Source organism: Passer domesticus, chromosome 3 (assembly GCF_036417665.1).
Source record: "Passer domesticus isolate bPasDom1 chromosome 3, bPasDom1.hap1, whole genome shotgun sequence".
Taxonomy (NCBI): Eukaryota; Metazoa; Chordata; class Aves; order Passeriformes; family Passeridae; genus Passer; species Passer domesticus.
Genome location: NC_087476.1, coordinates 123,042,486 through 123,059,505, shown reverse-complemented (window position 1 = coordinate 123,059,505; position 17,020 = coordinate 123,042,486). Strand labels below are relative to the sequence as shown.

The 17,020-nt window shown below is 49.6% G+C and overlaps 2 protein-coding genes across 3 annotated transcripts in view; one reads left to right on the top strand and one right to left on the bottom strand.

Annotated features, from left to right (window-relative positions):
• The window catches only part of SNAP25 (synaptosome associated protein 25), a 64,068-nt gene that overhangs the window by 41,672 nt on the left and 5,376 nt on the right, over window positions 1-17,020 (bottom strand). The window lies entirely within an intron of this gene.
• LOC135297841 (keratin-associated protein 10-8-like) lies at window positions 15,314-16,168 on the top strand. Its single transcript, XM_064415795.1, has one exon. The coding sequence runs from the start codon at window positions 15,314-15,316 to the stop codon at window positions 16,166-16,168; it is 855 nt and encodes a 284-aa protein (XP_064271865.1).

The window sequence follows — 17,020 nt, the reverse complement described above, 5'->3', positions numbered from 1 at the left end:
CCTGGCAATGAAAGCTCCAATTCTATTTTCATTTAAATCCCTAAACCTTTTTCTGCCTTTGCTGGGACTCACATGAGGTGACTTTGGGTCTTTAAGACCAGAGGCTTTATAAAAAGCCATGCCAAAATGAAGGAATAAATTATTCCTTGCAGAGGATGAACAGTGACAGCCAATCTGATTCTTCTAAACATTTAAACAGTGCTTGGTTTGCATCAGGTAAGCAGGATTTGCCTTCCAACCTCCCCTCCTTCATAAGACTCTCATTTATTTAGGCGCATGTGCATTCCTTCATCTGAGCATAAATCCAGAGTTTCTGGGTGCAGCTGCTTTTCCAGCCCTCAGTAGGAGAGGCCCTTGAGCAGCGCTGCCCCCAGAGCATCGCGGGCACGACTCGCCAGGCTGGGAGCGAGAGGCACCACGGCTCCCGAGCTGTGCCAAGGACAGGAGTGTGACAGAACCACAGGGCACAGCCCGTGCTGGCACCGCGCTGGCCCTGCACAGCCCGACCACGGAGGGAATGTCTGAGCAGGAGGGGCTTCTTCCCAAAAGGTGTGCTCAGCAGCCCGAGGTGTCTTCTGGACATGTCCCCATTGGGTTAGGGCTGGAATGCTGCGAAGCTTGTGAGATCAGGCACTAGAAAATGCTCTGCCCCACAAGGTGTTTTCGCATTCCTAAATTGCCAAGCAGCCGTGTGCAAGGGGCGGTGTCTCAAGTGCATGCTGCACCCAAGGGCTTTGCTGCAGCTGTTCAGTAAATGTGTCTCTCCTCTGAGACCCACCAGCAGAGAGCCATCTTTTCAGGTTTGGGTAGAAGAGCTCTGGTCTTTCAGTATCAGCTAAAATCCCTTGATTTTTTCAGCTGGGTTTAGTTTTGGAAAGCTTTCCCATCACTTCTACCCTTCCTGCAAATGTATGTGGATTTTTAGAAATGGAAACATTTTGAAGACAAGAACAATACTTGCTAATGAAGTCATTTGTAAGTAAAATAAGTTCCAATCAAGAATATTGACATGCTTTACTATATATTTATAAATACTACTCCTGTAAGTAAAGACAGCAGGATGGGGCATGAACTTCATTTGAATGTAATCCAATTTAAATCTAAAGCAATCATTGTTTGCTTGTGTATTTTATGTAATTTAAATTCCTGAAAAACCCATGGTTCTTCATTCTTGACCTAAGAATAATGTGGGAGCAATTCTGTGTCTAAAACAGAATTTGTTTTCTGTAAGCAACATTGCCCATTTCAGATATTTCAGACTGAACTGCTTTCACCATGCTGACAATATTTTTCAATAAGTGAATAAAGAGAGGGAGATGATGCCTTCCTTCCTGAAGCCCCAGTGGCACATACAGCAGAAAATTCATGCGGTGTAAGAGATCTTGGAGTGCAGCTGCTGTCTTCACACTTCACCCAAGGGTAGATTGGAGGCCACAGACTTAAATGAAGTTACTCTTGTAAGCTTTGAAAATTCATCTAAGGAGCAGATCTTGAGGACATACATCCTGGACCCATCTGGTAGACTGAAACCCCCTTGTTCAGGCAAATAAAAAACCCACCCACGGCTGATGAAAAGGGGGAATATTGATGTCACTTACATGAGTTAATGGCTCAGGAAAGCTTTGTGACTGTACTTCAGCTGCTGCAGGCTCGAGCCCTGTGACTGACAGCCCAGCTGCTGCCCACCAGCTCCCCGGGCCCAGCCCGATGCAGCGTGCGATGGGCAAAGGCAGGGAGCGCATCTGCGGCCGCAGCCGCGGGCTCGCCGCTCGCCTGCTGGAACACCCGCGCGGCACCGACAGGGCTGCGCTTCCCGCTGGCCTTGAGCTGGAGAGAACAGGGCCAACAGATTTATTTAAGGAGTCCGTGGGGGAACACGGTCTATTTTTAAAGAAAAATAATCCATTTTGTGGGTTTGTTACACTTTGGCCCGGGTGGCTGCCAGAGAGAAAGGAGCGTTCCCCTCCTCAGAGGGATGCTGCGAGCCCTGATGCGTTCTCAGCCCCTGCCCGTCCTCACCGGGCTCCTGGGCTCCAGCAGCACAGGGATGCCTTTCCCCTCTCCCCCCGTAATCCTCCTTTCCCAGGGTGTCTCCTCCTCGCAGCACCGCGGCTCCTGCAAAGCAGAGGGCACTGCGGTGTGTGCGGTGTGTGCTCGGGCTCCCTCCGAGGCGCTGCAGTGTGTTCAGTGAGCCCTGCTCGGGCTCCCTCCCTGCTCGGCTCCCTCCGAGGCTGCCGAGGATGCTGAGGAGGAGCTCTGCTGTGCAGCAGCGAGCAGGGCCGGGCGCTGCAGGGCCGTTCTGCTGCTGCCCGCGCTGCAGCCGCTGCCCGGGAGTGCCGGCAGTGCTGCAGCGAGCGCAGCCTGCTGCAGGATGCAGCGCCGAGCCCTGCTCTGCCAGGGTCAGCCTGGGCAGCCTCGGGACGAGCCACAAGTGCGGGTTTTGGCGAGGCTTCGTGCTCCGCCCCGCGTTTGTGCAAGCCCGGGTGGAGGGATGCACCACAGCAAGATGACAGATTATCTGTTTCCGTCCCTTTTCCTGCGTTCCCCGTTCCTCCTCACGAGGCTGCCTTGAATCCGGGTTAAGTAATACAGGATAGCAGAGTCACACAAAAGACTAATTAATTCCTCAGGTTTCATTAGACATGAAGGGTAATCACTGTCTGAAACTTCAGACAGGCCCTGAATGAACACAAACCATCATCAGTGCCCAGCAGACAGCTGCCAGCAGTCTGGAAAGCAAATTTAGCTCCCATCTGAATTTCAGGAACCCCCAAAATACAGATCCTGATTTAAAGCTTTGTCCTGGCATATGGAAATAACTGTAGCTGTAGCTGAAACCAGCAAATTAATGGGAAAGTAATTTTAGATTAATTCTGTATTTAAGGAGCAAACCACCATCTTGTGAGGCAGGGCTCTGAATGCCTCTTTTTCTTCACTACGGAAAAGCAGTGAAGTGCCTTGGGCTGGGTGAGCTAAACTAGTGCTGAGTTCATTGAGGTAAGGATTTAAAATCTGTCTTTTCTGAGGACTTGCCCTAGGAGCCTGGAACAGGTCAGTCTCTTTAATGAACTATAAAAATCATTCTTCCTGTCAGGCAAAGATGAGGAAGAAAACTCCTGCACAGATTTTCTCAGGGGCGTTAATCTCTCTTGTACTGAAGCAATGGAATCTTCCTTATGAACCCAGGGCAAGCAAAGTTTAACTTATAAGGCTGATTTCAAAGTAGCTTATATTGACTAACTTATCTGATTGCAGATATTTATTCATAATGAAAAATCAATATTTATTCATATTTAAGAATTGTTCTCTGAAAGCAGAGTTTTCCCCTGCTGGTCAATAGCAAGTAGAAGAAATTTCTCTGCTACTGAAATGTGGCACTTTCTATTCTACACCCCAAAATGAGTCCAGGCACCTGTTTCCATAATAACCTGTGCCATCTTCTTCTGAGGAATGTGTTAAAATCCCTGAGATGGAAAACAATAGACCAACCCATGAATCCTGTTAGAAGTTGATTAATGTCAGCAATGATCATCCACTGGGAAATTTCTCCCAGTAGTTTTGTTGTCTGAGCCAGGTTAGTGAAACTTCATGACAAAGGGATCCTAGTTCTTTGTCAAGCCTTGCTGCTTCAACCTCCTCTGACTTGAAAAATGGACAAGAATTTAAGAATCTACCCCAAAGCTTAATGAGGTTATTTTATTTCCAGGACATTTCAATAGGCCTTAAGCTAAGCACTAATACAAGCTCACAATACAGGCGGCACAAATGCAACGTTTTATGGCATAGATATGGAAAATGGAATAGAACCCACATATCTTCACCTCGTTGTGCCTCAGTGCAACAATAAAATTCATCTGAAAGCTCGTTCCTAGAATTAATAAACACGTTGAACTGCAGCGCTGGGAGCGTTAGGTCAGGAGCAAATTAATGTCATGGAGGCAGTGAAGCCCGACTAGGTAAGGCATGTGCCACGTTTGGGCTGCTGAGGAGGCTCCTTCCTTCCACTGCTGCCCACGGTTAGTGGAGGCAGCAGTGTGCCTGTCAGGATGGTCTGGCTCCTGAAATTGTCAACAGAGCCCTTATGGGTCCCTGCCCCAAAACTTACCAAAACCAGAGTGTGGTGCTTATCCCCATTGAAGGAGAGAAATGCTGAGTTGTTAGGGGCACTCTCCCCTTCCCTTGCCTTGCCACCACTGGGATTTTCCTGCTCCCCTGGACATGAAGGCCATACCCCTGAGGAGCACAGGGAGTCCCACATTGATGGTCTGTGGGCAGAGCATCACAGGTTCATGGCATCAGCAACTGCTCACGGGGACCCAGGAATGAGAGTGGACACCTCTGCCCCTCAGAGGTCATCCACCCCCAGGGTCAGGGCAGACCCTAAACATGGCCAAATCAAGTTAAACAGAAGGTGATCGTGGAATGTGAGCCTTCCATGTGTCCCCAGAGTCACCTCCCAGCAGGTGCCTTGGCCATCTTCCCAGGATAACAGGCCCTTGGTAGCCCCATCCAAGGCCACTAAGGAACAGCAGCTCCTATCAGTTTGTTCTCCTTTGAGACACTCCAGGGCCCACAGGCAGAAGAGGCATGGAGTGTGGGCAAAGCCGGGGAAAGGAGAATTGTTTTCAGCTTTTCCAGCTGCTCTGGAGGGCGATTTTGTAGAGCCTGAGACTTGAGAAGGTGCCCAGAGGGTACCACAAGGGATTTATAACAAGTGTATGCCGTGGTAAAAATACAGAATTCAGTAGGACAACAGTGTTAAAGTATCATTTCTGCAGCCATTTGTTGATTTAAAAGAGATCCTTCTTTCTGACCCATGGCACAGCACCCGCTATTCCAAACAGTATAAACTTCAAGGGCATGTATTTTGTTCAATGCTATTTCCAGAAGTGACAGGAACCCGCATCACAGGCTGCCAGCCACAGCTTCCATGTTATCCCAGACATCTGATACAACATCTCCAGAAATGGCTGGGCCATGAGAAGCCCAAACTGCTCTTCACCTGCCTCATCTCATCCAAAAATGAGATGTAAACATTTCCCACTTCCATTACATTTCTGTCGCCAAAGTTATGAGGCTGTAAAGGCTTTTTCAGCATCTTCAAAGCACAAACAAAAAAACTTTGTCCCCTTCTCTCCCCAGTTCCGATTGTATGTCAGTATTTCTTGGTTCTGAAGTCTATAATCAATGTAAGTGTGTTAGGGGGTTTGGGACTAAACAAGAGAACAAATGTCATTCATCAGCAGAGACTCTTTGGCAGGAGCTGAACGAGGCTCATGCCAGACAGAGATTGACACAAGTAAGCAAAGGAATAGAAAAAATTTCCCATTTTGTTGAAAATGTGCAATATACTGATTTTATAAACTAATCAAATAATGATCAAAACGCTTACTAAGAAGATTAAAACTCTTCATTTCTTACGTAAATGGAAGCTTTGCAGACAATGAAAAAAGTGCGTATTTATTTCTAAAAATTACTGTCATCTTTATCAAAGCTTGGACAGAAATTATTCCTTTTCTTTCCTACAGCAAATCAAAGTTCTGTTTTCACTGCCTAGGAATCTGACTACCTTGTTACACATTCTGCACACACACTTAGTCAGCCAGCTACTAAAACAGAGGCAATAGGTTATGTTACCTCTGGAGGGAAGGACTGTTCTCTCAGGAGCTGGAATAGGTACAAAATGCAAAACACTTCTAATCTAAAATATTAAATTTCCCCCCATATTTTGCATTTTGAGCTTTCATATTTTACCATATAATTGAAATGTCCTCATGTGAGAAATACTAATTAGTTTAAGCAGTAATGGAGGCATTTATCCAGAGTGAGGTGGTTGAATTCTGAAACAAATTCATTTCAATAGCATTGATTAAACAGTATTTCCATATTCTTTGCTAGTCTGATTTATTAAACAAACAATTAATCTCTCAGTGACCCATATTTCACAACTAGACCAGGACATCATTCAACAGGACACTACAACACAGTAGATGAATAAACTTTACTGGCAGTTTAGTGAAAAACCTAACTGATTGGAAACAATAGCATTTGTGTTTACCAGAACAAATATTTACATCTGTACATACGCAAAACTGGCAATATTGGCTTTCACAGTGACATCAAATATTCGCAGCTCTTTTTGTCAATGTACCTTTTTTTATTGAGTAAAGAACCTCATCCTTCAGCAACCAACTGTCTTCCTTAGTTCACTATTAGCCTTCATAAAGTTAATTCTTCACGTGGCTTTACAATGTGCTTCCTGTGAAAATGGCACTTTTCCTTTGCTTTTTTATGGGTTCTAGGCAGAAAACTTAAGAGAAGTCAGAGATGTTTGCAGTAATGGCCAAGTAAGCTGTCATCTGACCTAGAAATGGAACTTCTTGAATCACAAGCACAAGTGAGCTTAATTTCCTATGACATCTGCAGTTACATCTGGACGTTTCCCTGTAGTCCATCTGTGTTTGGCAGTCCTGCAGTGTGCATCATTTGCCCAAAGAATGCCAGATTGCTGCTGACCCTCACAAGCCCACATGCATTTGTCTTCCTTTGAAGAGAGACAGGTCTTGGCAGTTCTGTTAAAAATTTTTAAATTATCATGTCTCAACTCAAAATAATCCACTCCTGTCCTGAGGTGGACGCTTTTTTTGATGCCATGCATCTTGTTTGCTGTGTCCCATCTTCCACAGAGTGACCATGAGTTTGTGAAAATGAGGCTGTCACCCACAACGAAACCTTTTTATACCTCACTGGTTCAAAGCCGGTTTCACGTCTTTTCCCCATTCTCCAACATATGGTAGCACAGAAAGGGATTTTCTGAAATTCAGATTGAATGTTCTTGTTCCAGCATTCCCAGGAAGTTGCTTAGAATTTTCCATGTATAATATGGTATTAACCTTCCTGCAATAACTATTTGTTCCTCTGTGTTACTGGTGGCAGGCCTGAACAGCCTGTCATCTTCCTTTAGGACGACTTTCAATAACCCTAAAGCATCTATGAGGAACATTTTAATCCAGAGAAGCTAAATCACTGTCCTAGATATTCTTCTTTGCTCAGTGTGATTCTCTGAGGGCTGCATCTCTTGTGACTGTTGCTGTGACAGTTGCTATTTCTGCAGAGGTGAATGTGATAGCTCAGCTGGGGAAATGGGACCAGCATACATCCAGCTGCAATTCTGCATTTTAATAGCCTCAAAACAAAGTTATTTCACATGTCTCTGTTAAGATTTCTGTCAAAAATCTTGTGGATAAAGTCACAGGAAAAAATGCTTGCCAAAATAGCATTTTTAAAAATACTTAATTAGGAATATTCAGAGAGAGCAAATTCTGGATTTGAAACACAAGCTTTTCATTGTTCCCACACCTTCCCACATCTGCAGCCCTCGCACACTCACTAAGGGAGCAGGAAGCCCTTGGGACAACATGGAAGAAATGCAGTACAGGTCAAGCCTCGAATGTGTGCAGTGATCTGTCTGAAGATCCAGAGATTGTTTTTCTGAAAAAAGACTCATCAAATCATTTCAGATGAAGAGGAAGCCAAGGAAATCAAAATCCGTGGTGAGCATTCCCAGAACACAGAAAATGATGGGGATTTCACTATGTAATTAGTGTGCTGCAAATTGCCCTCTGATTTCTTCAGGTGCGTCATAGCTGGAGCGTATCTCAGCCACGTGACTGCTGAGTGCTGATGAGCCACTTTTCTCAGCCCTGGCTCTGTGCTGGACTTAAAGAACAGATCCAGCAGAGGTGAGTCAGTTCTGCTCTGCAGTGCTGGATGGAGGACCTGACCACGTTCTGCTGTAGACAGATGGTGACTCATAGCAAAATAGCTCTCATGCTCAACTGATTCAGGGTTTGATGGGATACAATGCATCCCTGCCTTGTACAAAGCACAGTCTGTTTGTGTGTGTGTAACTTTCGGCAGTGTCTCAGTCAGAATTAAGTCACTGCTAGCTCTGAGGTTCAGGGAGGGGCGGTGCAGTTGGTTTCTGTGTAGTGTAAAGGAGCACAACTGCAGCCCTGTTCCTTGGGGATGTAAAGAATGGTGTTCAAGGCTTCCTGAGCCTCTGTTGTGCACTGTGTGCTCCTGTTGCTCGTTGCACTTCCATGGAAAGGAGGAGCAGCTCCACTGCTTGTCCTCTGCATCATGCAGCTGTGCATTATTGGAGTGTTTGAACTCCAGATGTCTGCTTTGTGAACAGGATCCTTTGTCACTGTGTCCAGAGAGTTAAAAAGGGCCTAATTATGGCCAAACAGATCTTCCTCTTCCACGGAAATGTTTTGAGAAGTAACTATGTTAAAGAGCTGCTCTCTAAATGTAAGAACTGCCATTCTTTCAGTAAGACCCTTAAACCTGGATTATTCCTGACAAAGCTCCCTGTTGCTCTGGAAGTTAGTGCTGTCCCAGCTCAACAGCCTGTGATGGGTCAGACCTGATTATGCCAGGTGCCCACAAGCCACAACTCAACAGGAGAGGGAAGAAAAAATATAACAAAAGGCTTGTGGGTTGAGATAAGGGGTAATGCAGCACTTTCTCTCATAGGCAAAACAAACCCAACTTGGGAAAAGTTATTGAATTTTATTATTTCAAATCAAATCAGAGTAGGACAATGAGAAAGAAACCCAAATCTTAAAACACCTTCTCCCCACCCCTCCCTCCTTCCTCAGCTCAACTTCACTCCCGATTCGCTACCTTCTCCCTCCAGCAGGGAATGGGGACCGCGGTCAATTTATCACATGTTGACTCTGCTGCTCCTTCCTCCTCAGGGGGACAATCCTCACACTCTTCCCCTGCTCCAGCATGGAGCTCCTCCCATGGGAGACAGTCCTCCATTACATTCTGTGACTGGGTCCTTCCCATAGGCTGCAGTTCTTCCTGAAGTGCTCCAGCACGTACTCCCAGGGTGCAGCCCTTCAGGAACAGGCTGCTGCAGTGTGGGGCCGTTCCCTGGGGTGTGATCCTTCAGGAACAGGCTGCTGCAGCGTGGGGCCGTTCCCTGGGGTGTGATCCTTCAGGAACAGGCTGCTGCAGCGTGGGGCCGTTCCCTGGGGTGTGATCCTTCAGGAACAGGCTGCTGCAGCGTGGGGCCATACCCTGGTGTGATCCTTCAGGAACAGGCTGCTGCAGCGTGGGGCTGTTCCCTGGGGTGTGATCCTTCAGGAACAGGCTGCTGCAGTGTGGGGCCGTTCCCTGGGGTGTGATCCTTCAGGAACAGGCTGCTGCAGCGTGGGGCCGTTCCCTGGGGTGTGATCCTTCAGGAACAGGCTGCTGCAGCGTGGGGCCGTTCCCTGGGGTGTGATCCTTCAGGAACAGGCTGCTGCAGCGTGGGGCCATACCCTGGTGTGATCCTTCAGGAACAGGCTGCTGCAGCGTGGGGCCGTTCCCTGGGGTGTGATCCTTCAGGAACAGGCTGCTGCAGCGTGGGGCCGTTCCCTGGGGTGTGATCCTTCAGGAACAGGCTGCTGCAGTGTGGGGCCGTTCCCTGGGGTGTGATCCTTCAGGAACAGGCTGCTGCAGCGTGGGGCTGTTCTGTGGGGTGTGATCCTTCAGGAACAGGCTGCTGCAGCGTGGGGCCGTTCCCTGGGGTGTGATCCTTCAGGAACAGGCTGCTGCAGTGTGGGGCCGTTCTCTGGGGTGTGATCCTTCAGGAACAGGCTACTGCAGCATGAGTTCCTCACAGGATCAGAAGTCCTGCCACTGCTCCAGTGTGGGATCCGCTCCCCCTGGGTCCACAGGTCCTGCTCCAGTGTGAGCTTCCCATGAGGTCACAGCCTATAAGGGCAAGGCCCCTGCTCTGGCATGGGTCTCCTCCATGGGTCTCCTCCATGGGCTGCAGGTGGATCTCTGCTCCCCGCGGACCTCCATGGGCTCACCACATTCTGCACCACAGGCTGTGGGGGAATGTCTGTTCCAGCACCTGGAGCACCTCCTCCCACTCCTTCACTGGCCTTGGTGTCTGCAGAGCTGTTCCTCCTACATTTTCTCACTCCTCTCTCTGGCTGCAGTCACTCTTGTGCAGGCTTTTTCCCCCTCTTAAATCTGTTATCCCAGAGGTGCTGCCACCATCACTCACAGGCTCAGCCTTGGCCAGTGGCAGGTCTATCTTGGAGCCAGCTGGAACTGGCTCCGTTGAACCCAGAGGAAGTTTCGGGCAGCTTCTCACAGAATTTGCCCTTCATAAGCCCCCCAAAACCTTGCCACACAATCCCAGTGCACAGCCACATTTCTGTGATTGCTCTGGTGAGCTCCCGTGTCCCGTGTGCCAGCTCAGGAGACCAGGCTCCACCACACTCCATTGCAGCTTGTCCTGCTGGACAGCTTGTCCCAAGCAAAGCAGTAAAATCCTCACCATGAGACATAATCTCCAAAATGGCCATGGCTTTGTTCCCTTCTCCCTCTCGCTCTGGCCCATAAAACCATTCATCTGAGCACCTGCTTACAAGCACAGGCAGGGCGTTCACAAATCCCACCTGGCAGTGGGATCTCCTCCCTTCTGATGGCCCCCTCTTTATAGTCAGTCTACCACTTCCATTCCCTCGCGTGTCTTCAGCTGTGAGGCAGCAATTTAACCCCCCATCTGGCACTATTAATTTGCACTGATAGCTTCATGTCTCTTCTGAACCAGGCTTCTATTTCTAACACACTTGAAAAGAGGGCCTTTTTTAGAATTTCTAGCAAGAGGAAAAATGTCTGGGCTCTGCCTTGTGATATCACAAACACTGCTTTGCTTTTATTTTCAGTGTAAGTGCTGCAGAGCAAGTGCACATCTCCAGCACTGCAGTGAGTGGGTAGCAGTTGTTATCCTTCTGCTCTGCTGTTTGTCTCTGAGACATCAACTACAGGGGACACTGCTCACAAATCCTGCCATCCTGCTGTCTGTATGTGCCTATAAAACTGAGATTAGGAGTAAGGATGTGCCTATGCACTCCTCTGCATTGTGAAATGCAAAGATGGAACGCGAGGTTGTGGCTGCTAAGGCGAGTGAGAGTGTTTTATAACCTAACACTTCAGGACACCTTTAAAATGACTCTATCAAAAAATTGAGGATTGACATTTACTTTTTATGTCTAGGTAATTGTTAATGGTGTGCTCGTAGGGAAAGAACAGCAAGAAAGAGAATTAAACAAAAAGCCCATCTTGTACTTTCTCTTATTTGAGTCTGCTGGCCTTTGTCTTTTTTTTTTTCTTTTTTGTGTTTGGGTTTGTGCTTTGTTTTTTTTTTCTTTTTTTTTTTTTTTCATTCCCCTAGTTATTCATTCTGCTTTTTGCCCTCTTGTCCTATTCTTCATCCATATTGGTACAGTGGATCATTTTTTGGTTAAGATAAAGCAACTCTTCTAAGCCCATTAACTGGCCTACTGTGTTTGACAATACTGGAGAGCCTGGTTAAATTCTAAAAGGTGTCTGACTTCCCTGCTGCAGAAAGGTGATTGTTTTGAGAAACAGATTCTGACTGCAGGCATGAATGGAAGAACTCTGTCTGGAGAACAGCTGAATGTACAACACATTTCTTGGAAATTCATTGCAAAAACAGAATACAAAAAAAAGGTAAAGGAATTGAAATCTTTAAACGGTTTTGAAGTCTCACATTCTGTGCTTGAACACCTAATTTCCAGTATCATGGAGTCTGCCCTGGCCTTTGGATCAGTGACTTATCTCTTCATCTGCCAGGCTGGGAGTTCTTTTAAAAGTTTTGTGAGGAAAGTTCTAGATGCAAGTAAAGGCCTTCTGCAGGCAAGGAAAGGACAGAAATATGGGATCCTTACTGGGAAAGAATGGAGCTCTTAAGAATATGAACTCTAAAGAGGAAAGCAAGTGTTACTCCATAAAGGAATAGGGGTAACCATAGGAAAATCACAGTAGGGCAGCAGCAGAGCTGCTCATCAATCTAAATAGCAGCTTAATAACTTTGCAGATAAATCCTTGCATCCACAATAAAGAATTTATTGGATTGCACTGTTCAGTTAAAAATCATGTACTGTCACATTCTTCACTGTGGGCAATTTCTGAAAGCAAAGCTGGAATATTGTACTGCTGGAGAAGCAGTTGTGACAGAGAAGCCCTGCAACCTGTGGGATGTTCTGTTTTATAGGGGCTTCTGTTCACAGTGGGTAACTTCTTCTGACCTCTTAGTCAATGACCCAGTCAAAAGAGAGGGAAGCACTGGGGTCCCTGTAGCTGAGAGAGAGTGAGCTCTTCATCTCCACCTGCACTGTGTTCCTGTCTTCCTACTCTTTTCCTGTTGTCCCTCTGTGATCTGGGTGGCCCATGGCCTGTAAAGCCTTGTCTGTCCATACCAAGCCCCTGTCCTAAATGGGGCTGAAAAGCATCTTTCTCTGCATCTCCTTCTCTTGAGAGGGTGGCTTCCCTCAGGCCACTTGGGGAGCATGATGAGAGCAGAGAGCTGAGGCTGTGGAAGTTGAGCTAGGACTGGGAGGAGACTCGAAACTCCAAGAAAAATAAAAAGGCAACACAGCTATTGAGACCTCCAGAGGATGAGACCTGCTGCTCGGCTCTTCTGTCACATGCTACCCTCTATCAGCCTGCTTAATGCTGTAACCTTAAGTGCCCTGGGCATTAATCTGGAAATTGGGGACCTTTTGTGTGACGTTGGCAGCTCTCTTGCGTTCTTATTTGTCAGCCTGTTAGAAGTACACACCTGTTCTTGTTTACCAGGCTTAGAAAACGATCCTCAGAGCCTGCAAGTCACTTCACGAGCAGCCTATTTTGTACTATTTAAAACAGTTAATTAAGAAAAAGGGAACGAGACAACATAATGCTTTAAAAATGCTTTGTTAATATTGAGAATCCAAAGCCTGCAGATGGCCCTACTGTTGCGTTACAAAGGCAGTCTAGAGCATTTTCAACTATACTTAGTGCATTCCTGGCGCCTCGAGGGGTTTTTCCACTGTCTCTTGACATGCTCATCTCTAAAATGAACTAAACCGACAGCAAAGAACCATCCAGGCCTTTTTTCCCCTCCTCTCTTTTCTTCTGTTAAATAAGCAAACCTCTTAGGAACAGCAGACTTGAGGAGACTCGCTGCCTTATCAAGCCCAGTCTCTTGTGACCACCACCAGCCACGCCACGTAATCCCTTCCTGCACTCATCCTAAACCCCTCTGCTGCTCTTGGCCTTTCTGCCTCCTGCCTCTGCTATTGGTACAATAAAAGACCTACATTTTCAGGAATTGCAAATCCCGTATCCCAAGAACAGGATTTTAATGGCAAAAAAGCTGCAGCAAATCCTTCAGTAAGCTCTGCAACCAGCACCTGTCTCCATACAGCTGAACAAATAAAACAAGCGCTTCCCTGGGGAGAACTGCTTGTTGGAAGTCGGCAGCGAATTCCAGTTTAATTGGGTTTGCATACCTTGGTTTGCTTCTTGAGGGCTTTTCACATCCTTGAGTGTCACTTAGGTGAACGCTCTCTGGAAAAGCAAATGTTTGGCTGAAATACTCAATTATTCACAGAACACAGCTGGGCTGTATGTTCAGCTGTCGTCTTGCTGGTTTGGAATTGGTGCTGCTGAAGGGAGAGGGCTCAGCCCCGTTCTCCCCTGCAGCTCAGTGCAGCTCTGGAGGAGCACAGAGCTCTGGCAAAGTCCTGGTCTTGTGTAATGCACGAGCAAATGCATGAATGCTTCATCCACCTTCTGGGCTGAGAGCACGTTCTCCCCTTGCTATCATGAATGCAATAGCAATAATCTGGATTTATATGGCCTTTTACTAACCTGAAGGGAACAATCAGGAGTAACACCCTGACAAATTCTAGGTAAATGAAAACCACTTTTGTTGGGAGAACGTTGCATTTTGAGTTTAGGTCACCACCCCCAGACAGCGGAAACTGCTATCCCCTAATATTCATAAAAATATCTTTTCAAAGGTAAGGGATACTTGTCCTACATCTGAAGCCAAGGGATGTAAACTGGAAGTTGTTTGAATCTCAGCTTTTTCTTTTATGGATGGAGGCAATTGACGCACTTGGCAAAGGTTACATTTATTTAATGTGTGATGCTTGCACCTCAATGCAGATATCCCACGTGCAGGCTGGTGTTTCAGCCCCGGCCCCCAAGAGCTGAAGTTCAGATGTTACAGAACATCTCCAGTCCAAGTGACTGCCAGCGCCTTCCTGCCGCTTTCACAGGAGCAGCGATCCCTGCGAGCTGTCCTGCCGAGCAAACAGGGAACAGGAATGACGATGGCAGCGCCTGGGGCCAGCGCGGCGGGGCACAGGCAGCCCCGGGCCCGCAGAGCTGTGTGCCCCGGTGTGTGCCCGGGTGTGTGCCCGGGTGTGTGCCCTGGTGTGTGCCCTGGTGTGTGCCCGGGTGTGTGCTCGGGTGTGTGCCCACGCGTGTGCCCCGGTGTGTGCCCGGGCTGTGCCCCGGTGTGTGCCCTGGTGTGTGCCCTGGTGTGTGCCCCGGTGTGTGCCCTGGTGTGTGCCCTGGTGTGTGCCCCGGTGTGTGCCCGGGTGTGTGCCCCGGTGTGTGCCCTGGTGTGTGCCCCGGTGTGTGTGCCCCGGTGTGTGCCCCGGTGTGTGCCCGGGTGTGTGCCCTGGTGTGTGCCCCGGTGTGTGCCCCGGTGTGTGCCCCGGTGTGTGCCCTGGTGTGTGCCCCGGCGTGTGCCCCGGTGTGTGCCCCGGTGTGTGCCCTGGTGTGTGCCCCGGTGTGTGTGCCCCGGTGTGTGCCCCGGTGTGTGCCCGGGTGTGTGCCCTGGTGTGTGCCCCGGTGTGTGCCCCGGTGTGTGCCCAGGTGTGTGCCCCGGCGTGTGCCCCGGCGTGTGCCCCGGTGTGTGCCCTGGTGTGTGCCCTGGTGTGTGCCCCGGTGTGTGCCCCGGTGTGTGCCCGGGCGTGTGCCCCGGTGTGTGCCCTGGTGTGTGCCCTGGTGTGTGCCCGGGCGTGTGCCCCGGTGTGTGCCCTGGTGTGTGCCCCGGTGTGTGCCCGGGTGTGTGCCCAGGCGTGTGCCCCGGTGTGTGTGCCCCGATGTGTGCCCGGGCGTGTGCCCCGGTGTGTGCCCTGGTGTGTGCCCTGGTGTGTGCCCCGGTGTGTGCCCAGGCGTGTGCCCTGGTGTGTGCCCCGGTGTGTGCCCGGGTGTGTGCCCGGGTGTGTGCCCCGGTGTGTGCCCAGGCGTGTGCCCTGGTGTGTGCCCCGGTGTGTGCCCACGTGTGTGCCCGGGTGTGTGCCCTGGTGTGTGCCCGGGTGTGTGCCCCGGTGTGTGCCCCGGTGTGTGTGCCCCGGTGTGTGCCCGGGTGTGTGCCCGGGTGTGTGCCCCGGTGTGTGCCCCGGTGTGTGCCCTGGTGTGTGCCCCGGTGTGTGCCCCGATGTGTGCCCGGGTGTGTGCCCGGGCGTGTGCCCCGGTGTGTGCCCGGGTGTGTGCCCCGGTGTGTGCCCCGGTGTGTGCCCCGGTGTGTGCCCTGGTGTGTGCCCTGGTGTGTGCCCCGGTGTGTGCCCCGATGTGTGCCCGGGCGTGTGCCCCGGTGTGTGCCCTGGTGTGTGCCCCGGTGTGTGCCCCGGTGTGTGCCCCGGTGTGTGCCCTGGTGTGTGCCCCGGTGTGTGCCCCGGTGTGTGCCCCGATGTGTGCCCGGGTGTGTGCCCGGGTGTGTGCCCTGGTGTGTGCCCCGGTGTGTGCCCCGGTGTGTGCCCGGGCGTGTGCCCTGGTGTGTGCCCAGGTGTGTGCCCGGGTGTGTGCCCTGGTGTGTGCCCCGGTGTGTGCCCTGGTGTGTGCCCTGGTGTGTGCCCCGGTGTGTGCCCACGTGTGTGCCCGGGTGTGTGCCCTGGTGTGTGCCCCGGTGTGTGCCCTGGTGTGTGCCCTGGTGTGTGCCCTGGTGTGTGCCCGGGCGTGTGCCCCGGTGTGTGCCCTGGTGTGTGCCCTGGTGTGTGCCCAGGCGTGTGCCCTGGTGTGTGCCCTGGTGTGTGCCCCGGTGTGTGCCCGGGTGTGTGCCCTGGTGTGTGCCCCGGTGTGTGCCCGGGCGTGTGCCCCGGTGTGTGCCCTGGTGTGTGCCCCGGTGTGTGCCCGGGTGTGTGCCCCGGTGTGTGCCCCGGTGTGTGCCCCGGTGTGTGCCCAGGCGTGTGCCCGGGTGTGTGCCCCGGCTGCACAGGCCGCAGGCAGCAGCAGCAGCGCTGGGCTGCACCAAGCTGCAGCTCCCCGATGCCTGCAGGAACGCAAGCTTGGCTAAATCCCTGCCAGGGGAGTGGTGAGGAGCCCAAGGATGTGAATGGGACCAGACTGAACAAGAAATACTAGCAGAGGGAGGAGAAAGAAAACTTTAATTTCCATCTAAAGCATGGTGAAGCTAATTTTAGTACCTTTTATTTTAAAAAATGCTTAAGTATGCATGGGAGACTTCTGTTCCTGTTTAAAAAAAGAATCAGTGAATGGTAACACTATTTTGACAATGAGCTCTTTTGAAGAAGTATACTTTTGTTTCGTGAAATTTTTTAGAGTAGCTGGAGGAAATATATTTACCTCTGTAAGACAGACCAAGGAACTGGCATCTGCACAGTTCCATTGGGAACTATAATTTCCAGGAGTGGGAAAAGGAACCAAAGGAGAGGTTGGCACATCTTCCAAATAACTGTTTTATACAAAAGGAAAAATACAATTACTACTTCTTCTATGACTGTGTTGCAATTCAGGAACAGAATTCCCCTCCTTTGGGTGGAGAGTAAGTATAACAAATAACTACAGCATGATGAACACTGAGCTGTGAATTGATCAGAGCTTTAGTTTTCAATCTACACTTCTAGTCTCTTTGACAGACAAGTGACAGTGAAAGTCTTTGGAGATTTACTGGGATTTTTAGCAAGGGAATCTGCTGGGATTTTTAGCAAGGGAATGCTACTGAGAAAATGTGGGAGATGAAAGAGATCAATGCAGAATTACAAACGTGCCTACCAAGGACTCTGCAGTGCCTTGGATCTGCAACTCCCTTATCATTTGTGTTGAGGAAGAGGTTTTGAGGAAGAAATAGCAAATCTTGCATTAATTTCACAAACCACCTACATGAGGCATCCTTTTGTAATGTCTA